The following is a 21,972-nucleotide window of genomic DNA, read 5'->3' as shown; positions in this document are numbered from 1 at the left end:
CTGAACCACCTACAAATTATGGTGTGTTTATTAAGGAAAAGTGGAGGTGGTGCCGGTTTACCAGAGTAACCTTCCTGCCACGATGGTGGTTCAGCTGCTGCTTCAGCGTGGCTGGGACATCCCTGCAAGGCAGGAAATCCCTGCAAGGGAAAAATCAAGGTAAACCACTGGGTGGGTGGGAACCAGCACAGTGGTCACAGATAAGTGCCTCGTGTTAGCCATCAGTTATAGGCTAGTTAAAGCACACACACAAAAAATATATGTGGTATTTTTTCTTCCTGCTTTTTTTGTTAACTCTTACGATAAATTTGCTATGCCCCCTTCACTGAAATCTGAAATATAGAAATGAAAGAATTCAGCATACTAAAAATATGGGCTTTTGTAAGGCTTGGTGTTACTGATGCAGCCAGTGGTTCCTCAGAGCATTAAATACATGGAAACTTTTTTTGCCCCTTGTCCATGTTCAGGGGCCAACATAGAAACAAAAGCACAGGTTAGACCTGGAACTGCCTCTCGAGCCCCAACAAGAGGGCAAACTTCCATTGCTTTTTATAAATACATTGGAAGGTTGCAGTTTGCTCCTTACATTGCCACAACGGCAGTGAATCCAGAGAGCTATGGGGTCATTTTCAGCATCTTTTGGGAACCTTGTGTGTAAACTGAGCTTCACCACAAATTTCAAGTGATGCAAAGAGCCTAAACAGATTTTACTGTTACCTGCAATGATTCCTAGTGAATCTGGCTTTCTTGAGAGACATGCTGCTTTTTCTCCCTCCTCCCTACCTTACTTCTAAGGCTGTCAGGAAAGAAAAAGAGCTAGACACTCCCCACATCTGAAAGAAGAAAAGTCAAGCAACATAGATTGATTTGAAAATTAGCCCTGTTAGGACACTGGGTTATGAAGTTAGGCTGCCGTGCAGATCAGTATGACTCATCCAGAGGCAGATGTTTTTCCACATCATAAGAAGTGTTTAATTTGCACACATTTCACAGAATTACTATGTGTCCTACAGAGGGCGATTTGCATTACCAAAATAATTACATATTAGAAGGGGAATTAAGAACAAAAGAAAAATAACTTTCTGCAATATTGATAAGCATTTGTTCAGCCACTTATGCTTTTGGTTTCACTCCATTGTTCTGGGGTTAAATCCTGGTCCACCGTGAATCAGTGGGATTTTCCTGTAGTTTCAATGGAGGAAGTCCTGGAGCTCACCTGGAGTAACTACCAACTTGCATCAGCTTCCACTCATCTTGGCTCCCTGTGAAGTCACGAGGAGAAATCTTTTTGCTTAGCACAGTGTGAAAAAGCCAGGGTATTATTTTATATGTATCTGTGAATTGTACTAGCTAATGGAAGTTACCAAACACATGCATGTGGATGTGCACTTTTCTCTCCTCACTCCTTCTGCCTCCAAATTCTGTATGAAATTTCCATTGTGCATGTGTGTAACATCTCATCCACACTCAAGACCATGATGTGTAGGTGTCGTATCCTGCTTTGGGTATCAGCAACTTTCCCCAACAGTGAAATCGGTTCTGTTACTTAAACCTCTTACATGATGGTAACAGATCTCTTACGTCAACTGGAGGGGAGGAAGACAGCCACATTTTTCTGGCATAGGTTATCTAGAAATGGGGCAAATGTTAACTACCTCTATTATTTCTGGAGATAATTGAGATTTGTTTTTCTGCTCTGGAGAATTGTTGAAATTGAGCACTAACAGCCTTCCTTTGGCAAAATTCTCACTACAGCCACTGTGTGAGAAAGGGTTTGTCTGTTGACAGTTGCACTTTGCTTTCTATGGTGTCATTCATCCAATCTGTATCAAAAAATCTCTCATAGAGTTTAACAATAGATACAGATTTAGAATTATTCCAGAAAGAGAGAGATGAGGAAGTGCAAGCTAGCAAGGAAACATACTTTCAAGTACAAGTTCATGAAAGAAACAGAGGCAGGAAAGGTGTCTCTGATTCAAAGGGCAATAAAAAACTTTTTGATCAAGAGAGGAGATTGTGAAGAGGTAAAAAGATCATTTGGGAAAAAAATGCAGAATAAAGGCAGAGGAAGTAGACATGTTCTGTGAGATATTTTTGCTTGCTCAAACAGTATGCTAGACAGTTTGGATGTATAGAGCCTTATCTTCTGTTGCAATTATAGAGGCCAATAGTATTCCTACAGCTTCCTTCTCTGTTAACAAAAGATGGAATTTAAAAAAACAAGTTTTTGACAACAGTGTAGCTGATTCGGTCATTTTATTGTGCTTTTGAACTGAAGGGAAAAAAACAAACCAGAACAATGGGGTCTGTGTATGGAAAATATCTCACAGAAAATGACTACCTCTTTCTGAAGAAGATTGCCCACATCTAAGAAACCTAGTTCTGCAATGCTTCTACGCATCTCTTAAGTGATCACACTAGTCCTAGGAAGGTGTAATCATTAATCTAAAAGTATCAGATCACACACAAACCAATGCCAGAATTTCCTTTTCAAGATACTAGCTTAAATATCTGGTAACAACTCTGTGGAAATATTAAGCTTGATGCTGATAAAGTGGAAGCAGGAGATATTTAAGAGGAGATCCAGCAAGCCTTACTTGCTCCTGTAATCTGTGCCCTCCAAGCTCCTCCTAAATTCTGGTGAGCTATTTCAATAGCAGCTATTTTAACACCACTCTCTCCTGAATCCATCGATTCCTCTGGGAAAGGGCACAGAATAAAAGGATGTCATAGTGCAGGAATGCAGCTGGTGAGAACACTTCAGTTCAAGCATCTGCTCCCAGTTGGGCTAATAAATACTGAAACTTTTGATAGAAATTGAACCACTTATGCAAGCAAACAGTGTCACAGCCTGGCTGCATGGTTTTAGCACAGACGATAAGGTCCAGTGGCTGTTCCTATGGTAAAAGTGATTCATTTATAAGCTATATAAAATGCAAAAGTATTTAGTGAGTCTTAGAAAGATTAGATTAGAAAGGAAAGGGAAAAAAAAGAAGAAAAAAAACCCCAGAGGATTAATGACATTGTTTTCTAAGCTGGAATAACTCATACTGAAGTTGTCAGAAGCTGGGAGTGCTTAGCATGTGGAAACTATTCTGACCTATTCTGACCAGAGTATCTGGTATACTGACACAAACTTCTCTTGAGCACAAATAGGAAAAAAATATACTCCAATACCATGACATTCCTATGTGTGCACTTTAAAGTGCTCTGCTCAAAATAATATGTTCCAGCTTGGCCATCACAAATGCAGGCAACTTCCACTGCAACTTCCACTGTTATGCGAAGTAACTGAGAGCAAGACATGAGCTGGTGGTACCTGTGCTTCTGAATCTAAGGGCAGAGCTGGAATTCGTCCATAAAAAGGGCAGGAACAAAGTTCTTTATTTCACATCAGGTTTGGAAATTCCAGTTTAACAAGAATCATCAGCCAGTCTCCCTCAAAGCTTCCTGCTTTAATCAGCAACCACCTTGAAAATGGGTGCAGCAGGGAGACTAGTATAAGCAAATAACATGGCCCTTCTGTCAATGTGCTAAATGAGTCAAAATAGGGAGTGTCTCAAATGAGCTCTACTCCTCCCTCCACCCATCTATAGGAAGAATGGCAAATAGTATCATCTTGTTTCCTAGATCAGTCTAGAAATGACTTAATATCTGCATGCATCAGACAGGAAGAGCTACAGTCGACAGACTCTACTACTCTTCTAATGTGGGAAACCTTTTAACTGATGTGTAGGTTTTTAGGGTTGCTGGATAAATTTGGAATTACTAGTTCATTTGGTATTGTTTGATGGATATTAGAACTTATCACATTTTTTTAATGTGTTTTCCATTTGCTGCTACATATAAGTGGCCAAAAAAATTTATTCTGTTCTAGAACATCTTCCAAACTGAACATTGGTGTAAGCAGAAGCAAACCCATTGCAGCCAGTCGGGCTGCACAAGATTACAGTTAGTTTAAAACAGAGGATTCTTTCAGTCCATTGTGATTTTTGGCTGCTCTTTTTTATACTTAGATTTTCAAAGGTGAAAAGTTAAAAGAACATCAGTGAGGTGGAATCTAATCAGTATTAAAAACGCCACTGTTTTTACTTCCCTGAAGGGGATAAGGAAGTTGAGATCTTTTACTCTCCCGGTCTGACACAGAATAGTCCTGTGGTGGCCTGAAGTGATGAGTCAGGTTTCCAGTGTGAAATGTACTGTGTGAAAGGACAATTCGCGTACGATTTTGCACAGTTCCTATTGTAGGGAAAGCACATAGCAGCCACCTTTAGCTTTGACATGCTGTTTTTCTGTTTAGCGTGTAATGGTTTAAGCATCTGGCTACAAAGAGGATTGGTATCCTAAGCAATGTTAACAGTGACCTCTGAAACAGTGTTTGTGGATCCATTTTGCTGTCATGTTCTGAAGTTTCGGTGGCTTCAAGGCCAGTAAAATTAGGTCAAGACATCTTAAATGAAAGACAAGTTTTTATCAATTACTGGTCAAAAATTTAGTTGGTAGAGCTAGATCTAAGCATTTCCTCATCCAAGCTGAATTAGTGTTTGAACTGGTTCCAAAACCAGAATTATATTTGTAGTGTAAAAAAGCTTTATCACTCTAACATTGTCAAATACCTGTCATGCATGAAAGTATTTAATGTTCCTTTAACTTAGAGCAGACCAAGGCTAGCTATGATACACTATTAATCAGGCTTGAAGAACTCTTAGCATGGTTTCAGTGAACCATTTAAGCCAGGAAAATTTTAGAGAAAGTTATGCCAAAACTACAACACAAGTACAAAGCAACATGTCTCTGGTACGTTAGTCCAGTTTCTAAAGACAATTGTTTTCCTTGCTGACTGAGAAAATGACCAACACGTTTAGACAAAGGCCCAGGCAGTAGCTTTCTGGGGTCATCACGATGCAGATGGTGCTCATATAATTATGCATATTAAATAAAAGGCAAATTAAGAAAAGCAGAGAGGTAAAACGAGTAGAAAGTATCTTCCAGCAAAAGTCTAATGCATAATCTCAGCCTTAACTGTTATGAAATATTTGAAATTTTTATATATTTGTATATCTTGTTCCACAGGGCTCCAAGAGGATGTCTGATGCGGAAGTGCAAACAGATCCAGTGTCTATCCTACCTGCTGGAAAATCCAAGTAATGAATACAGGTGGCTGCTGAAGGATCAGCAGCACGCTGTAAGCTCCCTTGCAGTAGAGATGACTCATTATTTTCCTTTACATGGCTGTCATCAAATGCCTGAGGCTAAAGCAAACATTGGTGTATCATTTAAGGTATATCATTTACAGGGTTTGTTCATTAGATGTTAGAAAGCAACTCTAAAGATCATCAAGCAATGTGTAGTATAGTATATTTAAAGAAAGGTCACGTGGATGATTTTAAGTCAGAGGGTAGAGTATGTAAGGTAAGAAAGTGGCAGTGAATTAAATAAATGGCAGAAAAAAACGCATGTGACAAAGGAATGCAATTTGTGCAGCAAGGCATGAGCAACAAATCCTCAGCTTTGGAGAGCTTTAAAGCAGCCAGGAAAAAAAAAAATCTCCTTTGATAAATGTTATACTTAAATGTAAAAAACAACCAAGTCACCTTTTGTGGCTTTCAATAGAGCTGAAATGAGCAAAAAGTCTGCAGTATAATAGAATCAGTGGTTATAAAGTTATGCTTCATATTGGTTATTAATGTAAATTAAAACGCTAAAACGCAAAGGCTTTACATGATTGAGAGAACTTCTCTCTTGTCTTGGTGAGGTGGGATAACAAATTAAAAACTATTTAAGGTTCTAATAGGAACACCAGGGGGCACCCGCGGCCCCGCCGCAGTCCTAACTCCGAGGCTGTACCTACGATCCTGTTATTAATGTTTTTCAGATGATAGGAAACTTAGTTGTTTTCATCCAATATTTGTTTATATCCATACTTGTTATTAATCCTAATAAAAACCAAAATCCATGCACCTCTCTGCTTCAAAAGACTCCTGTAATAACTGTAGTTAATAAATTTTACAGAAAATGAAGATTTCTGTGGTTTATTCAACCCTGGGCTAACCTGGACAGGGAACCGTGGGCCTGACATTTTAATCAACACTAGCATCTGAATGATACAGTACTGTATATTTTGACCTCCTTATGATTAAATAAATGAATACTTACCCTTTAAAAAAAAAAATCATTTGCTGTGTTAATCTTAAAGTTTGTTATTTACATCCCTGTTTTCTAATGATTGATGTGACACTAAGGCATAAACCAACACACAAAACCCCTGCTTGTGAAGTTAATAGCTGTCATTCTTTATTTGAGTAAAGATTACAACTGGAAATCAAGTGAGAATTCTGTAAAATCTGTGGAATTACATTTTGAACTAGTTGTAGAAGACAGAGGTAAAAGAGCCTTGTTTCTCCATAGGAGCCATTGTAGGTAGGTGGTATTTTTGCACTGGCCTCTGCAAACCTGTGGACTTGCGGCTGACAACCAAAACTTGCCAGTGGTTCTGTGCTCAGAGAGCGCACACAAAAGGACCCTTAGTTACAATAGTACTTTCTGTTCTCCTCTCTAGCACAATGGGCCTTTGATGCCATATAAAGTGATATCAATCAAGAGTGACTGCTTACAGATTTCAAACCTGATTCATAATGACCTACTTCTACACCTGTGTAGGACCAGTGACTTCTGTGCATCTCCATTTACGGTAGAGTGAGAGAAGAATTAGGCTTGTTATATCCAGCTTTGCTCAACAGAAAAGTCTTGGGCATTGCCTACGCTATAACAGCATATAGTTCTAATTAAGTCAATGCATATATAGCTACATATACAGTGAGATAACAACCATGGTTGCATGCTGGTATGGAAGTGCCAGATGTCAGCATAGCGAGTGTTATCAGAAAGGGGAATAAGCTATCATGCTATTTGGTGACTTAATATTGCTGTAATTGCCTCTGTATTAGAATAGTAATTAAGTCATTTTCAAATAAAAATATGCTCTGGTTAATTAATTAGATTATAGACTGCACAGGTATTATTATATTATAGATGGTGTAGATATTATTATTATATTACAGATAGATCAGGCCTTCCATGGAAGAGGAAAACTCTTCCTTAGTCTGTGCTTTAGGAGCAGGTCTGTGTTGATTGAATTCTGTGTTCCCGAGGCAATTAGGACTGCTGACCATGTGACTTGACTGTATCGCTTGGCAATAGAGCTAATTTCAGGAATCAGGAAATCCTCTTGGCAGAAAAACAAGAAAAACAGTAAGTTTGGCTGTGGATGCCCCTTATGCCACTGAGCTATTACTGCAGATGAAATAACGGTTAGTGTTGGTGCTGCCTCCCACATAGAAACTCCCCGTTTTGTTTGATTCCTCTCTGATAACAGGAACAACACAAGCTTTGAAGAAGCAAGTCAGCCTTCTCATAAAGCAGCAACACATGGAGCCCCAAGAGGAAGAAAAAAGTCTTAGGAGATGCATCCACAGTTAAGTTGAGCTTCCGCATTCCACATGCCATATAAGAAACATAAAAGTACAGCTTTTATGTTCAGGCCCGGTAAAGCTTAACAACTCATTTGGAAATCAAAGCTTTGGAAGAGGCTGCAATCCAAGACAAAGGAAAAGAGCAGCCAAAGCAATACGTTGCATTTAAACTCTGTTGTCAACAAATACACTCTGGTTTTATGCATAGGATCTTTTGAGGGGAACTGAAGTAGATCAGACAGCTTCAAGGGTCTTGAGGTGTGTTTCATGTAGACTTTTCAGAAGAATTTTAAGAAGCTAATGCAATCTCATAAATATAAAAATCCCAGGGAATGGATTAAAATTGTGACGTTTTGTGTCAGAAATACTTCCCTCCAATGGACAGATGTTTATGCCCCTCCTTTGTAGAAGAGAGTGTTCCCAGGTGAGGTTCAGGGCTGTGCCTCACCTGTCCCGCTGCCTCCAGGACGAGCCCCCAGCGAGCCAAGCTCACCACGGAAGCACAGAGAACCCAGCGGCTCTGCAGCAGGCTGGGTACTGCAGGTTTGAGCATCCCGAAAGCGAAGTATCTCCCATGAAAGTATATCTGAACTCAATTGTTCTTCTCTGGAAGCTGTCCAGATCTTTAACTCCACCGCATTTCAAGAAGGTTTTCAAAGATAACTTCTGGCAAAACTGCCCTGCGTGGACTCTTACAATGCGCAGCTTTGTAGAACAATGTGATTTCCCATACTGAACAGCCCGGCCATTAATTGTGCCTGCAAACAGCAGCTAATTACCAGCACACACAAAAACAGGTAAATGCACTTTAGCAGCTATTATTTATTTGGTGTAAGCGTTGTCTACAAACCCTTGCCTGAAAAAACCCAAAAGCCTGGTGGTTTTCAGCCTGCCCTGTCTGCTGGTTGTCTTGTGCGTGGCTCAGAGGGGGGATTTATGCCTGAAAATACCATAATTACAGTCTCATTCCTGCAATAAGAGGATCGTTGGAAGTTCCTGTTGGGCCGCTTGTCTACCGAAAGTGTTCTGTTGAATAGAGTGCATCCATCAGTCCCACTGTATTTGCATTGCCAGGGAGGTTTGCAGAGTGATAAACACCTCTGAGAGTATCTAGAAGGCACAACCTTCCTCCCTGTTGACCATGCCAGGCCTATATCTACCCTCAGCCTGCTGTTAAACTGGAGCAGCTTTCCAGTTGTGAATCTAATTAGGATCTTGCCCCTTGTAAGGAGATCTTTGCTTAAGGAGATGGTCTGCTCATACTAAGACCAGGATCTAACATCTGAAAGAGTACGAAGCTGCTTCCTGGGGGGGTGTGTTTCACATTGCAAGTGAGTAGAACAAGTTCTAAGACTACCTTAATACCTTTTTGTATGTAAATGTTTACAGCTGGCTTTGAGGCAACTTATGCAACAAAATGTATGGTTTCCTACACAGAAAAGATAGCTCGACAGGAGATAAGCAGACAGGGTTAGTGCACAGACAAGTTGTGGCTGTGGGAAGTAAGTCCATTTGTTAGGCTAAAGATGGAATAGCTCTAATTTCTGTGTACTCATTTGAGGATATCAATGAAGAATCTGGATTTGCTATAAACTCCATCTCTTCTGGATAACACACCCAAGTCTTTACTGGCAACTTCAGCAGTTCAGCAGTTCTGAGAACACAAAAACAGGAAATTCTGCAGCAGCCTTGACTGGAGGCTGAAGATGTGCATAAATTCCTTAAAGATTGTATTATTTTCTGAAAACAAATTATCAAAAGCCTTGAAGAAGAATAAATCCCTTATCAACACTCTTTGCTTTTACTTAATCGTTTCCTATTAAATTTGTCACCTACTAAAACTGCATAGGAAAACAGCCTCCTGCACAGGAAGCATTAGCGATTTGACTTTAAACCGGAAAGGTACAAAGTCCAAATTCCTTCTTTATCACATCCCACTGTAAGCAGGTGATACAGCATTCAACACTACCCCTTCACCTACCTTTACACAGAGTAGGAATAAGATTCTTTATGACTATCACAATGCATGGGGAATTATAAATACAGATCCTGGACACAATCTTCAGGACATTCAAAACATGACTAGAATTTTGCAGACTCTTTGTTGCAGTACTTCACAAATTTTAAGGATATTTGTGATTTCTTCATTAGAATTGTTTGGAAAACATAAGGGAAGTGTGGATTAAATTGCAGAGTTTTCACAATTTTTTTTTTCTGTCAGCAGTTTCTAGTCAATTGGAGAAATAGATTCTTAGTATAAACTGAAATTGTATTACTTGAGTAAATGAGATTGAAGCAACCCAGTGTGTTGAAGCACTGTCATCACAGGAAGCTTTCTCTTTGCAGGTTTTGAGCACTGGCTGTGGCTGTCATAAGTGGAAGCAAAAAATTGCTTGTGAAAAATTTGCTTGTAAAATTGAGCTTGCCTCTGAAGCAATCTTTTTTTTTTTTTCCTTCTTTTTCTTTTTAACTACTAATTCACAGTGTTGGAAAAGCATGTAATTACCAAATGCCCTGTTCCTACACAAATAGATTAGATAACCCCTGATAAGCAAAAGACTGATAGAAATAAGAACATATGTCTCTCTGATAGAACTTAAAATCTTCCTATCACTCATGCATATTAGAAGGCTCAAATCAAAACACTGCTGTCACAATCCCTCTTCAAGCAGGTTGTCATAGAGTGCTGCATTCAGGGAGCATCTCCCTTCAAGGGTGCAAACAGAGGGTTTGGAACAAAGTGTGGGATTTTGCCAGCAGCTGGCTTCAGCTTCCACCTGTATGGGCCGGGAGGGAGAGTGGGTTAACAGGGCACTGGGCTGCTACAATGTGAAGCTTGTAGGAACAGCAAGAGTTTCGCCTGCAGATGTCCTGCTGCCTGCTTTTGATCCTGTATCTGTTCCTTCTCAAAGTCTTCTTACTCAGCCTCTGTATAGGAGACCATAAATTCCTATCTCTGCATAGTTTACACTATTTCTAGTAAATATATGAACATAAGTGCTTGTTGCCATAACTCTGAAGGTGATACCATGTTACATATGAATGCACATCATGCTTCGTTGCTGAGGTTCATATAAATACCTAGACAAATAGATACCTGGTGTGTTCCTAAAGCCTGGTGATTATCACTGGAAGTACTATAGGAGACTTGCAGAAGTAAAACCTGTGCTAGCTCTTCAGCTAAAGCATTTCACAGCCTTGGATATTTATCTCTGTAAACTAAAATCCCTGGGTGTGGCCTGAGATGACTGAAAGGCATCTTCTCACTCAGCTGCTAGAAGAATAGAAGAGCAAGTAGGTGGAGACAGTAACTTCTAAATCTGTGCAGCACAAATTAGCAGGCATCCTTCATCAAATTCAGTAATCAAAGCTAGATAACTTTATTAGGACCTATTGACACAAAATGGCTGTATCTATATTCAAATCCCGGATCATGGAGCGGAACCTGGTCTTAGATGTTATAGAAACAATTCCCTGTAGCCACAGAACCCACTAATGCTGCAAACTAGAAGCATTTTGGTGATTGTGGCTAAGTGCTTGCAACTGTGCTAGCAGAGCACCCCTGCCAGAGACATGAGCCATGCAAACTTAATTCCAGCGTGACTAAATCCACACTAAGGCTTTTATGGATGTTGTGACTATACTTGAGAATCATTTTTGGTTCTCTTCTCTCACCCTCTCGCCTCCATGCAATCCTGCTGGTAAAACTGCAAGGGAAAATTAGGATTTTGTCTCCATCAGTCTGCTGTTGCGGTGGTGTCTGCAGGACCCACAGAGACCCAGCAAGGGTTAATTACTGTAGTGGGGTGAATCAGCCCAATTGGTTGTCATATATGAGTTGCTGAGAAGGCTTAAGGTTCTTTGAAAGGGATTGGGGAGAAAGATTCTAGCACATCAGCTGCTAGAAGAAAGGCCAGATTGGGACAGGACCAGGTAGGAGCTGTGTCTTACTGAACCATCCCTCAGGCAGAGAGACCAGTGTGGGATTGTTTTGTTGTCTTTTCAGTCTGGAGTATGTACTCAGCCTTTCACATGGAGTCCGTTTATGGCCTCCCAAGGAGATACTAGTCCTTGATGAACTTTTTGGAGTTTATCCTTCTCTGGAGTTTGTGGTGTGATTTGTTTGGGTGTGTTGTGGCAATGCCTTAGCTCAAGCTCTCGTTAAAAACTGTCCTTTTGGAAGCGATGCACACCTGTAACCCTGTGAAGGGCTCCGCTCTCACACCTTTTTGTTAGAAGCCTAAATGTGGACTTAGCTACCTAACTGCAACCCTGAAAACATAAACAACTTTGACCTCCATCAATATTTATTTAAAGGTGACTGGCAATGCTAAAATGTAAATTTACTGAAGGACAGAGGAACGTTCATCACAGAAATAACAAGCTTACTTTTTCAAGTTGCCTTTCCCTGTAAAACGTGCTGGTGTTTTCTAAGCAGGGGATGTGTCACTTCAGAGCCTTACTGAGAGACCCAAGCAGGGCTTGTGTTGAGTATCTTGATGTGAGAGAATGAACAGCGGTGGATTTTGGCATATCAGCATCAGAAAGCCTGCCTGTGCCAGACAGCATGAAATATTGTTTCTTGGTGTGTGCTCTGTAGTAAATACTTCTTTAATCTATTTTTATTGGGTTAATTTTGGGGAGGTTTGTTTTTTTCTTTCTCAGTAAGTAGAAATCTCTACATATCTTAAGTTTGTAGTCTGTTGATTGTTGCAAAGAGGCTTAGAAGCGGTGCAAACGGAACCTCAAGTCTGTGGTGTGTTCAGAATGTACAGGAGATGTGATGTGGTAAGGGTTAAGGCAAATCTGCCTTCTTTCACTGTCCCATGTCACCATGTCAGTCATGATAGCTGACCTGCAGTGATGTAATATAATATGGACACTGAAGCTTTTAACAAATGTCACTTTGAAACAAAGCATGTGCTTTTAGAGAAAGTTGTTTGTTTTAACTGAACTCAAAATTAAGCATTCATCATCTTGTCTCCTGTAAAGCATATTGTTCTAGCGTGGAGAAAACTGAAACTAAACCATATGCTGAAAGTGAAAGAATTTAGAAAAATTTACTCTCTTTCCATCAAGTCTGTGCCTCATTTTTTCTAGCTTCAAGGGACAAAAAATAAGTAATTGCTGTAGACAGGGTAAAGATGGTAGTTACTATTCCTAGTCCGTTACACAAGAGTAGGTGCTTTCAAGTACTTGGAAACAAACACTGTACTAAAATTACTACTGGTTACTGGCAGAATTACTTGTAAATGTCTATATTCTAGGATGGAAATAGTATTTAGGGTTTTGCTGAAAGTGTTCCTTAAGTTTTTTGTTCACAGATGTATCTTTGTTCTTATGTACACACATTTGCCAAGAATTTCCTAAGCAACTAATGATTATGCATGCTTCAATTTTGGGGTATTTGGCTTGTAACTTCTCAAAGAACTTAACCTTTTATGAATACTGGTTCTTTGGCAGTGAAATATTGTAAAGGTCACCCCAAATTGACATCAGTAGCATGCTTTCAACCTTCTCATTTATATTTAATTTTGTCCCACAGGTTGACCCTTCATGAGACTATAGTGTTAGTTCCTATAAAAGTTGAAAAATATGATGTTAGTTTGGAACTGGATTTGTAAGTTTGGGGACAATTTGCTACCTGTTTCTGAAGAATATTTTTTATGTTTTCAGGATCAAAAATTTACTGTCAGATTCCATGCATTGATCACGTTTATCTAAGTACTTTTTTATATCTGACTTCCTCTTAATACATTTAGTCGATCTCTGCCCTATCAACGAGAGAGTATTGAAAGAGTATTGAGAGTACTTCTGAAATATCTCAGTTTGGAATCTGAGATGAGAATTAAAACTAATGTTAGTAATCCAGTTATCACCAACAAACATCTCAGATATTTCAAGTGAGATCTTTATTCCTGTTGCTAGTCTGAATTTGGATCTTGCTGTTAACTGTCTGTAGAGGAAAAAACATTTTTCTCTGGCTGGAAAGATCAATTTTTGCAGATTAATGGAATGTCCATCTTCAAAATAGATACCTTCAGTAAGACAGTGCATTATTGTTCCTATACTTATTTGTACGATTTGTATGGATGTAATTTGGCTTCCTTACACTAAAGCCAGAGATACAGAAAGTGCTGAAATACTGCCCAACAGGAGGGGAGCTTGTGGTGCAGGGAGAGCCACACAGGTCACCCTTAGGGCCTTTCCCTGCTGATGGCTCCTCATAGCCTCCTCCAAGTGCAGTGTGAGACAGATGGAGGCCTTATACACCATCTCTCGCAAAGGGACCAAAATGGGGCTGTGGGACTTGCTTGTCTTCTGCTGCTCGTGGGAGCTCGTAGAACCTGGCATTTCCATGCCGAGCAAAAGACCCCAAACCGTGCAGGGACAAACCAGGCTCTTTCCAGAACAGTATGCAAGGAACATGTAAAAAGATAGCGACAGATATGTCTTTTAATTCAGTTTTCCCAGTGTGTATTACACCTGAGATGTCTCAACAAGACAGGTTTGGTGACTGCCTCCAGGGAACAATGTGTCCAGCCTCACCATAGCCCTGATTCACATGTGGTTGTTGTTCAGGTGAGATATGTCCACACTAAGGCGAGATAGACTTTTCCTTTTTCTTTTTCCGATTGCATTTGGTGGGATATTTAACTTTCATTATCAGAACTAGTCCTGAGTTGTTTATGATTTAATATCCGGCCCACAAGGAGGTTTAGCCTTGGGCCAGATGATGAACACTATACAAAAGCTAATGTTGCTGCACTGTATAAAGAATCAGCTCAGGTGGAAAAGGGAAGGTATGGAAAAGGAGGTGTTCACAATGAAATGGACTGCAAACAAGCTGCTGCAGAACCATATGCACAACCTCTTCTCAGCAGTGAGATATTAAAGATGAAGCAGATAAAACAATCTTTAGTATTGAAAATAAGATTACTGCTTTCATGCATGTGTATTAGCACTGCAGCCCTTTCCACAGATGGACACTATTACAGGGAGTAATCAAATGTCAACATGTTTCGTGCAGAAAGAGACTCTAAGCTAACTGACTAGAAGGAGAATTTTTGTATTTGTTTTTATATTAGAAAGGTGACCAAGATTTTAAGATTTTTTTTTTTTTAGGCTGATACTAGGTGGCTGATCTGGTGATGGTTGCTGGGAACTTGATGTGATCCTCACCTCAGGCTCTAGTCTAACAAATGCATAATACATGTTTTTTAAGAAAAAGTATAATGCACAAACTTGATTTCACACAAGGTCTTGTCACCATTTCTGGTTTCAACATGTGCTGGGATAATTTAGATGTCAAAAATTGACTTGTTTTTACTGTAATTAAATGGATATACGTCAGGATTACCTAAATTGAATTTAGTAGAATCACAGGGTGCAGAACAGATGCAACGCTGCAAATCTTGAGTGGTGCTCGTCCTCTCCCAGTACGATAAATATTGCAGCTACTTACTGAATTACTTGGCATACGATATTTCTGAAACTGACTCTGGACATAGCAGGGGGAAAAGGACATTGTACACAGATTCGCAATCGTCACATCAGCCTTCCAGTGAGTAATCACAATCCTATCCAGTTCTATTCAGACTGTACAGAGCAGTCTCCTCCCCTGCCTTCCTGGCAGAAAAACAGACAAAATTGTCACTTCCCCAAGTTGCTTCCTCATGCGGCAGCTGAGTCCCATCTCCGTCCAGCTCTCCGGCTCTGGGCTTCACTTCCCCAGCGCCTTTGTGTCTTGTGAATGCTGTGTGACTCTTCATTCTGGACATGGTCTCTTCAGTAAATCTGACAAAAGTCGCTGCTGTTATTACAGGAATTGAAAAGTACTTTCCCAGAACTACATGTATTTTTAACCACCAGTTTATCAAAGTTTGCTGCTTGAATTTCTGCTAAACTCTCTTTTCTTACGTAGCCCTGCTGTTCTACTGCAGTTAATCTGTTTGTCCGTAATAATGGCAGGTTTGTTTTAACTTTTATTGAAGCAGTTGATAAGATCCCGTGGATTACTGAGCTCAGTAAAATCTGTATGCCCTACAAGTGTGTATTACACAGTACTTCTTGATCTTGCAAATTCACTAAATGTCAGCACAGTGGTACCAATAAAATCCTACACACTGCTTTTCTAACAGGGCAAGAATGAGTTGTTCTGTCCAAAAATGACTGTCTGAAAGAGATTTTTCCATGAACCGTTTTGTCAGTGTGTGTGTGCGTGCATGTACACACATACAATCCTGGCATTCCTGGGACCTCATGGATTAAGTTCCCATAAGCACACATGATATAATTTCTTCCAGGACTGGATTTCATGTGGTAATGTCATTGTTGCGCAACTGCTTTTCTCAGCTTTAAAATAAAGACATTAAGTACTACATAATCAAAAGTTTTTCCCTTTACCTCCCTCACTAATTTTTTCCAATGTGAAATTTAAAAGTCAAAAATAAAAAGAAAAAAAAAAAAGAGGGGGAAAAAAAGTGATCTTCTGTGTAAGAAGTAGAGACATTAGTTTACATTAAGAAGAGTTTCGTTATCTCCCCCTTCCCCACCCCCAAAACAGAAGTCGTTTCAACATCCTGGCTTGGTACTGCGTCCATACCAGCAATATGCTTTTTGGCATGTGCTGTATGTTACATTAACAACCCAGCTTGCCAACAATTTCATAGCTCTGCTATGTGATTATAGTTTTCGGGCCATACCCGCTTTATTGACACAGTTTCCTTTTGCTATTGCTTAATATCACTTCCCTCCTCTTTCTGCCACCCCCCCCTCTTCCACCCACGTTATCCAGCAGATCTTTCGGTCAAGGCCAGTAGAGGGCACTTGGACTTAGTTTCTTGGACGTTTCTGTCGCTCAAACTATTGCACTTGCAGGTTTGTTTTTTTTCCTGTCGTCCCATTCATAGAAACCTGGAGGGGGGGGAAAAAAAAACCAAAACCAACACAACCAAACCAACCAAACCCTCGAACTTACATGATTAAAACTGATATAGAGATCAGGGAGGGGAGAGTGGTGCCTGTAGGTGCTGGTGTGCCAGGGATGGGGATGTCACTGCAGGGGAAGACACTGGGGACACCATTTTGGTGAACTCCCAGTCATGTTTTCTTTAGGAGGATCTTTCGGATCATGGAGGGAGGCTAATGAAAGAGTCCTCCAAAATGTTTTCAGAGCAATTTCTTCACAGCGGTGCTCTGGGTAAATAACGCTTCTGCAGCCTCAGCAAAATGGTGGCTTATCCTAACTACAGCTGAGCGCTGAGCGCAGGACAAGGGTGCTCACCTCCAAACCTCCCTGCTTCCTCCACTGTTTACTCTTTGATGTTTTTTTTTTCAGGATTTACAGCTCAAGCTGGATGTTATGTCCAGTAATCTCTGTTCAGGTTTCTTCTTAATCCTACCCTCCTTCACAAGGAATAAAGCAATGTCACTGTATGGTTTAATTCTTAATAATTGGCTGAGCTCCTGCTCGGCGCTGTTCAGGGTGTCACTGGAGACGGAGTGTCATTTGGTACCTTTTCTGGGATCCCACTGATAAAAAGGTGATGTGGGGTGTGTGACTGTGGGAGTGGGGTGAACAAAAGTAAAGGAGTGTCACTGAAGGGAAGAGGGATGATGATAAAGGGGAAATGAGAGAGCTCCGGCTTCATCTTCTGCCTTGCAAAAAGCTAATGTACTTAGGACAGAAAAAAATAATACTGTGCCTAAAAATGTATCTATGCACAGTGTGACATGAATGTTAAGCACGCACCACAGAAGTGCCTTTAAATTAAAAAGAGAGAGGATAAATGAGAATAAGTGCCTTATGTATATGAAAAGACATATTCCCTGCTCCATTCTGGCTTTGTCTTTCAAATGCAGAAGAAACAAAAAGGTCAAGAGTGATTTGGTCGACACAGCAACACGGAAGTCACTGTTTGTGCTATTGTGGATGTGTTATTGTTCTTCTCTTACTGCCTTGTTCATATTAAGAATGAAATAAAAACCATGCTAATGACAAGAGAGGGACAAAGCCATGCTGGGCTAGATGGCTGTTTGCGAGGAAACATGCTTACCTGTGCACTTTACCACATTGACTTGAAGAAAAACTACACTGTTTATTCTCACCATATCCTTCTCAGAAAGCAACTTTCAGTTTTCTGCTTGAGACCTATGAAATCTCTTACTGTAAACCTTTCCCTCCTAACACTGCCATCCTCTTGGGAAAGCTGTTACCTAATAGAAGTAACTGAACTATGTCTGGTACAAAATATAAATAGGATTGACAGCTGACAATTGCACAGTTAAGCAAAGACAACTGATTTGTGATTTACATCTGTCATAAGTGTATATACAGTTGTACAGTCAGTTCTTGCTTTCAGTTCACGTATAAGTCAGATAACTGTGTAACTGCTTAGTGAGAGACATAATTGCATAGTTATGTACATAATTAATTAATTACCATATGCAGTTGTAACTGTATGAGTAAAATAGGAGTGCAGTCATACCTGTCACAATAGCCTGAGCTTGGACAGACAGCCGAGTTATTAATGAGAAAGCCTTGCGTATACTGGGACAACTGGGTTCCTTAACTTGTCATCTGTGTAACCTCAGCAGAATAGCTGCTGCAGAATCAGTTGCTTTTAAAAGGAAGTATTCTTATCCTGCAGTCTGCACCGGTCCAAAGTATTCACAGTCCCTGCCTTAAGCTGAAGCTGAGAAATAAGTTGCCAGCATTTCTGGTATTCTTTCTACTGCAAACTCATCTGGGCCAAAAAGCACACTCAGCAGGACCTGTAGAGAGTTTGCATTGTCAGTTATGTCCTTTCAGCATCAAGGAAAATTTTTAATTTCCTATTTTCATTATAAATCAGAGAAGGCATTGTCTTTGTGAAGTATTTCAGTCTTTTTGTACAACAGTTCACACAATGGGGTTCTAGTTTGCGGCTGCGACTCTTAGGAACTATGGTCTTTCCCGAGACTGAAAATGGTGAAACTATTCTAAACCTGACTAATACATATTTCAGCTTAATAACGGAAAAAGTGTATTCTGAACTCTCTCTTTAAAGATAAAGGATGGTTCCTATTGAACGTGGTGTCTGAAGTTCCTGGTATTTGGTGTCAGCATTCTGGTTCAGGCAGATTTGAGTCATGGATCCAGATCAAATTTTTGCGTAAATGAGGCAAATGTTCAGGTTCTTTAGTGCGTTCTGACAGGCACATCCCGCACCAAGATTTCTTTGGAGATAAGTATTTAAGCCTGTTGGCTGAAGCAATTAGCAGTTTACCCTTTAATTACAACTTGTAGGTTAAAAGAGAAGTTATTGGAAGGAGGCAGATACTTAGATAACAGGAAAAAAACAAAATTTATTTTGAGGTCCTTGCACTGTGTTTTCATCCCCAGAAATTTTGGTATATATTTCTGACTCTCCATGCATTTGAATCCTATGATGGATAATGACCTAGTTACCAGAGCCAGAAAGATTTTTATTTATATTTTTTAACAGTCTGGAAGGAGAAGGAGAAAAATAATTTGTCAGTTGGCCTAGTAAAGAGTATTACATTTCCTTATAGCTTTGGCTGGCATAAGGAAGGGTGAGATGACCTGTTTAGGTGTTCCTGTTGCATTTCTGTCAAGCAAACATTATCAGTAGTGCCATTGCTGTAGGTCAGCCATCCTCTTGGAAGGGAAGAGGTGGCACAGGCTGGCGCTCTGAGCTTTCGAGGCACTTGGAGAGTATGGAGCAGTGCCCAGAATGGACGCAGGCTTCTGCTTCCACTGCAGGATGATGTGTAGCCATGTACAAGGGCCATGGATGCACGTGCTCACCCAGCTGAGCCTGAAGAGTTGCTGTCCCCTGCCTAGTCTGGGGACCAAGTTGCTCATGGGATTGGTCCTAAACCCACCGCAAGCAAAAGGAGCCAGGTTGGCAGAAATCTTCTTGCTTTTTTGTTCAAGTTCATTGATTTCAGGCCAAATGAGCCAGAGGCAGCCATAAAAAGCAGCTTGCCAGCAAATTCTGAGATGGCAACAATGAGCAGCTGAGTGGGGACAGAGACCTGTCTGTGGCTTAAGATTTAGCGATGAGCTACTTCCAGGTTTTGCTCCACAGGGAGGTGTCGATTTATTATATAAAATGAGGAGTGTCATCAGGGTGAATCTGGGCAACCAGCATAAATTTAGTTTATATACTTCCCTGTCAGTGTTCATGTACCTGCATAGTACAAGGACATACAGTAAAAGTTGTGGTTAATAAGACAATAAGCATAGTGAGGAAAGGCGTATTTTCAGATAGTGCTTTTCTGACCATAACTCCACTATAGTGAATGAAAGCTTGAAATAAAAAGCACCAAAAAAAATGCACATTGTACACTGATACACAGTATTTGGTCAAATGTTTGTTTGCAGGGCTGTCAGAACTTGCTAGGCATAAAAAAACAAAACAAAAAAACCCCACACACCACTTCACATCTGCCACTGCCTGACAAACTACATAGTGTTTCCTTGCTTCTAATAAAGATCACACGGCAGCTAATATTCCATCAAAGCTTTAAGGCCAAATAAATGCAGTGCTTACCTCCGAGGGCCTGTGCCCTGGTTTTATTGGCATGCATAACAGAGGCAGTGTCGTGAGAGGCTTCTGAAATGCAACTTCCCACGTGCAGCAATGCTTTTTGAACATCTCAGTGCAGATTTTCTTAAGAGATATCTGTGTTCTTAGAAAGAGCGTGTCTGTGCTCTGAGAAATCACTTATTTTAGGCTTGTCGATAAAACTCTGGAGAGAGAGAGAGAGGGAGAAAGAGAGTACTGAAAGAAGAACGATCTACCAAGTACAGCTGAGAATATAGTTTGCAAGGCACAGAGTGGTTTATTGGAACTAAGCAATCAATATTTTGCAGGATGATTTATTCTGTGAAGCAGGAAAGCAGTTCCTTCTTCAAAGCCTACCATGTGACAATGGAATTGAGCCAGAAACCCTAATTCTGGAACCTGATACATCCAGGAAGATTTGGGGATCTATACCCGGCCTGTGTGCAGTGACTGATAACCCATCCGAACGCTCCTGCCTGTTTGTGCCAGAAGCCGTTGGTGCTGTCTATGTCAGAGATAGTTATAGAAAGAGAAACTGCTGATTTTCTTTCCGCACAGAAGATGTTTGACTATTAGTGTGCTTACAAAGGAAAAAAAAGACTCGTCGTATCTGGCGTAGGGCAGGTGACATTTATAACGTCAGTGAGAGACAAGTCTGGGTTTGGAATAAGCAGATTAGGCTGAATAAAATAAGCGACCCAAATCTGAACTGCAAGAGGCTCAAAACTTTCTTCTTCTTCACTCAAAACATTGCTCAGTGTGGCTCACTTTATCATGAGGTACTTAAATGCCTCAAACTTAGGCATTGGCTAATCTGTTCAGATAAAAAGTAGTTAATTTGTGGAATGAGATAAAATAAGCCACTTAAACATTTAATCACAGTCATCATGAATAATTTAATGTAACCCTTTTTTGGTTTTAAATCACCTGATTCAAATCTATTTGTTCACAGTCATTCATCAAATAGCTTGTGCAAACAAACCATGTCCTGCGATTTTTCCGTAGACAGTCCAGGAGGTTCATGTGGTTCAGTTTTTTGTCACATGATTGGCCACAAGTCACATTCTGTTATTTCTGTTTCCTGTTTGATGACAGAAATAAGAGATGGCAGGTCTTGCAACTTATCTGATCTATTATGCAAATAAAAACCCAGCTTTTGAGAATTGTCCCAAGAACAGTTTTCCTTCTGACTCTTCGACCCAATGTGTGTTTTGCATCAATACTCATGATGAAGCTGCTTTTCCTCAGTATTCTGGAGAACAAGGATGAACAAATCTTTGTTCTCCAAATTTATATGCCTTACTTTATTTCTTCAGTAATGCATCTTTGATTTAAAAAATACATCGAAACTTTGAAGCAGGACAGTTGTTCATTTGATGTACCGACATGGGCCACTTCCTTCATCTCCCTGTAGAAAGGCAGTTTGAGGACTTCATGTAAGGACTGTGCAGCTCCATGCAGAAGTGACCATGTATTGCATGCACTGCTATAATTTAAACTAGACATGAAACTGTTTGTGCAAAGGCCACAGGAACAAATAGTACCTTTCAGTTGCAGTGGGTATGCTGTTATGGCCCTGGCATTATTGTCTATTAGTAATTGAACTAAAAAAGAAAAAAGCGTAGTACAAATGAATAATGGTTGAGGAAGAGATTTAAAACAATCCCACATTTGTTTCCTGTAGCCTACATACGCTTATTTTAATAATCTCAGCCACATCGTTTAACATGAGTTTAAATGAAAATGAAAGACCACAAGATAAGATCACACAAAAAACAAAAGTCGCTAAACTAATTCTGTGTCTGCTATTAAAAGACATTTTTATAAAGGTACTCTTAGTAAGAAGATACTTGAGAAAAAAAAGTGAATGTTCAAGCAGTGTCTGTCAGCAAACTCGCAGTCATTTGACAAAATCATACTTGCTG

General features: G+C 40.1%; 1 protein-coding gene across 1 annotated transcript in view; it reads left to right on the top strand.

Annotated features, from left to right (window-relative positions):
* Positions 1-5,148, top strand: part of BCAS1 (brain enriched myelin associated protein 1) — a 47,465-nt gene extending 42,317 nt beyond the window's left edge. The window contains exon 12 of the mRNA XM_086623033.1: positions 5,074-5,148. Coding sequence (XP_086479159.1) covers positions 5,074-5,148 — 75 coding nt within the window. The remainder of the gene's footprint in view (positions 1-5,073) is intronic.
* The last annotated feature ends 16,824 nt before the right edge of the window (positions 5,149-21,972 follow it).

Source organism: Tauraco erythrolophus, chromosome 18, assembly GCF_009769465.1.
Source record: "Tauraco erythrolophus isolate bTauEry1 chromosome 18, bTauEry1.pri, whole genome shotgun sequence".
NCBI classification, from domain to species: domain Eukaryota; kingdom Metazoa; phylum Chordata; class Aves; order Musophagiformes; family Musophagidae; genus Tauraco; species Tauraco erythrolophus.
Note: the sequence above shows the minus strand (reverse complement) of the source record. Positions and strands in the feature narration are given on the sequence as shown.